The sequence below is a fragment of the Rhinichthys klamathensis genome, unplaced genomic scaffold, assembly GCF_029890125.1.
Source record: "Rhinichthys klamathensis goyatoka isolate OS25496 unplaced genomic scaffold, OSU_Roscu_1.1 h1tg000104l_1, whole genome shotgun sequence".
NCBI lineage: Eukaryota > Metazoa > Chordata > Actinopteri > Cypriniformes > Leuciscidae > Rhinichthys > Rhinichthys klamathensis.
This window is the reverse complement of record NW_026606643.1, coordinates 1,889,705-1,895,704: the sequence shown is the minus strand read 5'-3', so window position 1 is coordinate 1,895,704 and position 6,000 is coordinate 1,889,705. Positions and strand designations below refer to the sequence as shown.

At 37.8% G+C, this 6,000-nt stretch overlaps 1 protein-coding gene across 3 annotated transcripts in view; it reads right to left on the bottom strand.

The window, feature by feature from the left end:
- Positions 1-1,900: 1,900 nt before the first annotated feature.
- The window catches only part of gnaz (guanine nucleotide binding protein (G protein), alpha z polypeptide), a 47,895-nt gene continuing 43,795 nt past the window's right edge, over positions 1,901-6,000 (bottom strand). For all 3 annotated transcript variants that reach the window (XM_056253306.1, XM_056253309.1, XM_056253308.1), the window contains exon 3: positions 1,901-2,803. In XM_056253306.1, the coding sequence (XP_056109281.1) occupies positions 2,459-2,803 (345 nt within the window). In that variant the 3' untranslated portion in view covers positions 1,901-2,458. The remainder of the gene's footprint in view (positions 2,804-6,000) is intronic.

Below are 6,000 nucleotides of genomic sequence, written 5' to 3'. Positions count from 1 at the left end.
TTATAGATATTCTTTTTCTCTCTCTTCCTCTCTTTTTCTGTTACAGACAAAATTTGAGGAGTAAATCCTCTTTTAATGTTTTCGTGCTGAGTTTAGGTTGCGCTGGACATAAAATGACTCTTTCTGCACATAAAACTCTCTTCAATAAATACCTCTCAGGAAACAACTGTACACAGTGTTTGACTTTGATATATTTTTGGAGCATGTTAGTAAAACTAAAAATATAAGAAAGCAAGTCAAACTATAATTTATCAAAATCCCAAAGTAACAAAATCATGCATATTTAATGTTTCTATATATATATATATATATATATATATACCTTTCTGTCCATAGAAACCGAAAAAGTAACATGATTGGCGGGCCTTTTTTTATTTACATTAATATTGGCACTGTTTATTTTTCTTTGAATCTGGAATGATCGTTATGAAACACGTCAATGCTCACGTCAGTGTAACACTCTCATGGAAAGAAGGACGCTTGCTCTAAAAACTCTGGATTACATCCTATTTTAGGCTAAAGGAAAACAGAATAAAAAGAAACAAGAAAATAGATTGCTTCCTAGGGGTCAGACAGCCAAAAATAAACTACAGTGTGAGTAAAAAAGCCATTTGACTCCATATTCAGACAGCGGCAGATTTCACCTTTGAAGCAAAACCAAATGACATCGTTTTTTTTTTTTTTTTTCAGGATTCTCAGACTTTTTAGTCTCTCATATACAATTATACTTTCAAATAAACGCTTTATATCCTACCCAAAAGCAGCATTACTTAAATCAGGCAAATCAAAGACCTTAAAAAGAAAGACAAAATTTTAAAGGAATGGTTCCCCTTTAAATAAAAATGTTATCGTGTACTCACCCATATGTCACTTCAAATCTATATGACTTCATATCTTCTGTGGAATTCAAATAGAGATATTTAGCAGAATGTTCATGCCGCTCTTTTCCACACAATGACAGTGAATGGTGACCAGTGGCCGTTAAGTGCCAAAAAGTACTATAAAAGCAGATTTATGAAGTTTTATGAAGTCATGCAATAGATTTGTGTGAGGAAAACGCTGAAATGTAAGTCGTTAATCACTGATAATCTTCTCCACTGCAGCTCTCAAATCTTATTCATGGTCAAGTATATTCAAATATGGCACATCAAGACGTGTCATGCAGGTTTGACTTGCGTGTGCATCTTAACCAATTGCAATGCACCAAATTTGAGCATGTGCATATAGCTTTTATATTATATTTTATATTGAAAGTGTTACTTTTCAATGCCATAGAAATTACAATCTTCCCTTGGTGGGCAATAAAATGGGCCAAAAATGTTATTTGCGTTGAAAGAGGAACCTGAGGGACAAATAGAGACAATATATAGAAACCACCAAGAAAACATTCACAAATTCAATTCCCAGAATACCCTAACAACCAAATAGCAACACCTCGGCAACCACCTAGAACGAGGCAATTTTTTGCACTTATTCTTCAGATGACATAAAAAATTGTGAATTATTCTTTTCTTCTCTTGTGAAAACAAAGTGCACTTAATTGTATTGAATGTGCACTTGTAGTGTACTTCAAATCTTAACTGTATATTTAAAAAAAAAAAAAAAACTACTTGCAGATAATATAATATTAATGAAATAAAAGGTCACTTAAGCGCACTTTTGCTTGAAGAGAGTACACTTTCATGGTTGCTTAACACACTTAAGTACACTTTTAAAAAGTGCACTTTGTATTAATGTCAAATTTAAAGTTTTACTTTAAAGTATATTTTAAATCATTGTGTTTTATTAATCTTTTATCTTATACTTATTTTGATGCTGACTTTCACCAAATTTGAATATGTGCATATGGTCATATTCCTTAATAATAAGCACACGAGTCATAAGTTATGGTACTTTTATGGTTTCACCATTCACTGTCGTTGTATGGAAAAGCATGAACATTCTGCTAAACATGTGCATAGAAGAAAGTAGTAAGTCATACAGGTTGGAAATGATAAGAAATGATGACTTTTTGTCTTTTTTTGGGTGAATATCCCTTTCATGTATGGTATCTTTATTCCTGCTGTTTCTAAGGGAAGAGAGGAGCAGGTATATCTTTTTCCAGTGTTTCCATGTTAAACATGTGCATGACAACTGATCCCAAAGTCCGTTGTGTGTGAACAAACGTAACGATGCATGTGTGTGTGTGTGTGTGTGTGTTTCTACATAGTCATACAGTATGTTCAGTGCAAACACATTTATACCAACCTTGTTAAATCCTTCTTGACCTTTACGTTTTTGACATTGATAAATCTAGCGGGATGGCAGCATGTAGCCCTTTCCTCTGGGCCTCATCTGAGTTTCCAGTTTCAACAAGCGTTTTTGAGGGCGCCCGGATCGATCGACAGGTGAGCCTCATCGTTCGCCAAAGGGTTTTACTTTTGCCGTGCCTGTTGCCCCTCTCCCCCGTCCCCTCGTCCTAGCACAATCCAATGTACTTGAGATTGTTTTGGATGATCACGTCCGTCACTGCGTCAAACACAAACTGGATGTTGCTGGTGTCAGTGGCGCAAGTGAAGTGCGAGTAGATTTCCTTGGTCTCCTTGTTGCGGTTGAGGTCCTCGAACTGCCTTTGCACGTACACGGCCGCCTCCTCGTAGGTGTTCTGGCCCTTGTAGTCAGCGAAGCAGACCGTCAGCGGAATACGCTTGATCTTCTCGGCCAGCAGGTCCTTCTTGTTGAGGAAGAGGATGAGCGAGGTATTGGTGAACCAGTTGTTGTTGCAGATGGAATCGAACAAACGCAGGCTCTCCGCCATACGGCTCTGTTGGGAAACCGAAGACAAGAAATGGTTAGTTGAAGCGCTAACAAAAGGATCCGGCTCCCTCGTAGGGGAAAACCTCTGAAGTTGATGAAATCAGTGGCCTTTAACCTTGAAGAGAGCAAACAGGGTAACATATTAAGTTCCCAGAGACACTCTAGATCTAGACAAAGGGGTGTATGTCAAAGAGATGACCCAATGTTAGGACAACAAATCACTATAGCGGGGCGATTCATTGTGGCAACAGGGGACAGATGATGTGGTTTAACTCCCACAAACTCGCTTTTTACTATTGCAGGGATTTGAACATGCCTCTAACCTGAAGTATTATCTAGCACTGTTTGTGCTATACAGAAATGAGGGATACCTCAAATTGCGTGGCTTGTTGAGGGAAAGTGTGCTATTACTATTCTAAGCCATCAGAATTACAATTTTCCCTTGGTTAGGAATAAAATGGGTCAAAAATAGTGCATTGAAAGAGAAACCTGAGGAACAATAATCTCATATATACTCTTTTGCCAGGAAGCAATCATCCAAAACACCCCAAAAACCAACAACATTTCTGCAGATGACATAATGTAGTTATACCTTATACTTTTGCCTCACTAAACTTCTAATTTCTGCTTATTAATAGTTAGTAAGGTAGTTGTTAAGTTTAGGTATTGGGTAGGATTAAGGGATGTAGAATAAGGTCATGCAGAATGAGGCATTAATATGTGCTTTATAAGTACAAATAAACAGCTGATATCCTAGTAATATGCATGCTATTAAGAAACTAGTTAATTGTGAGAATTCAACCCTAAAGTGAATCATTCAGTGAATCATTCTTGTCTACTCTTGAAAAAAAAAAGGGAAAAAAAAGTAGTGTGCAATTGTAATGTACTTCAAATCTTGAACATAAATAGGGTTGAAAAACTGTAAAATAATAATAATGAATTAAAAGAGTGCACATTCATGACTGTTTCTTGACACTCAAGTACACTTTTAAAAAGGGAAATTAACATGCAATTATGTGTTTGAAAACATATTTAGTTTGCACTTAAGTATATTATTTTCAAGTATATATTCTTTTATATTTTTCCGTTCTAACATACATAGTATTATTTGAATGATGACACATATCTGAAACATGACTAGGTAACAAGAGAGCCAGCTTTCTGAGTACCGAGTATGCCTCAATCTTCGGTCAATATTTAGTTAGATAAAACGGAGCCATAACAGGACTTATTGGAAATAATTGTCGCTTTCTGCAAAGATGGAAGTGTTCCAATAAGCTTCTAAACATTAAATACATTCAAAAATAAGATTAAAACCCGCGCACCACAAAATCCCTAAGAGAAACAACAAGAAAGAACAGCTCACAGAATCATGTCGATTTCAGCAGGCATCATATGGCCAACTGAAGTTATTAACCTCCATTTCTCTAGCCCCCACTGAGTTCCCTATCTAATTCAATTAGTCACCTGCCCATGTTCAATTACCTTGCTGTGTTTGCCAGGGTAATGCCCATAAAACAAAGGCAGAGGACAGGATGTAAATAACACCCGTGAAATGCGCAGAACCATTTTCCTGGCGACATCAGCGGAGCCTTTTACGATACCATCATCCATCCAAGTAATGCATTTTAATCCCCGAACATGTGCTTTCTGCAGATATTTCAAAGGTTATAGTGTTTACTAAACATAATTTACTACATAATCTACTTTAGCTGCATAGGTAAGACCACATTAAGTCTACTAGAAGTCAAACCAAGTACAATTGCAAACATATATATATCGATTAATTATCGATTATACCGAGTGCGTCGCGTTTACCACATTTTGTGTAAGTGGAGTGTGTGCGGGTGGATACACCCTTCCACTCCCTCCCACGTTGTGAGCTGCAATGGTTGCGGGCACGTGGTTGGGACGAGCAGCTTGTGACTGAGGGAGGAATCTGATATGAAGACTGGGCCGCTGTTTGAAAGGTTACACAAAACATCATCGTGCTTTAAGCAAATCACAAGATCATCCATGAGAGAGTGAAAGTGGGTTTCACAGAGAAATGAGTAAAATCAGTGAACTATGAAGACGATGGAGGAATAGTTGCTATGATGAAGAAAATAGAAAGACCTCATCACTGGGACTCTTTCATCAATTTTGTCTCCTTTTGCTTTAGTACAGCGCCAAGGTTATTCCTGCTGGTCCTGGAGCAAAATTCCCATTGGTGGATGGGAATGTTGCTCCAGGACCAGCAGGAAAAAAGTTAGGGTTTAAGGTTTTTTAAGCTTTAATTGTCAAGGATCCTCAAATATGGCGATTCCCTTGTGAAGGAGGACATATTTAATGTATAATACTCATTTTTACCATATAGATAACAATTTAGGCACGATATTATAAAGACAAACAACCGTTTTCCAAAAATGTAATCATTATTTTCAATATACGTTTTCAGCAGAGCGCCTAGCATTTTCAGCTGGCTAAAAACACGTTGGTGGACACAAAGCCTTTCTTTGTGGGCTGTGCAAATTCTTCTTCTGCCTCCCCAGCGCCACCTGCCTAAATCTGCTACAGGGGTCGCCCTCTCTCTAGCAGCAGCAGTAGCATGTGTCCCTTACTTTTATGTTCTGAGCATTTAGCAGAAGCAAGTCGTACTTGCTCTGCAGCAGAGTAGCAGATCTAGTCCGCTATGATCAAACCAAAATCAACGGTATCTGCTAGCCTGCCATTAAAAACAGTTTTACCCACTCCACAGTACACCAAAAGCAAATAAATTATTACGCCAGACTATCGATGTAAATGTCTGTTGAGAGAATAATGTTAGAAATCAAACTACCCTTTCATCGCATTGTGCTAATAAATACAGGGAACAAAGTATAACTATTGCAGTCTACAGCAGCGGCGGAGTGATATTAAGTTACCTAGGCAACCGAGAGAGGTAGTGAGAGAGAGAGGTAGTACAGGTAGTCCCGACTGTAGTGTGCTTCTGTTCTGCATTTACTTTTCGGCGCCGGAGTAAAGTAAAATTCCGCCGCTGCTGCTGAGAAACTAGTTCCTGTAAATGTATTGCGATCATTGAGATGCAAGAGTACTTTGATTTCTAACATTATTCTCTCAACAGACATTTACATCGATAGTCTGGCGTTATAATTTATTTGCTTTTGGTGTACTGTGGAGTGGGTAAAACTGTTTTAATGGCAGGCTAGCAGTTACCGTTGACTC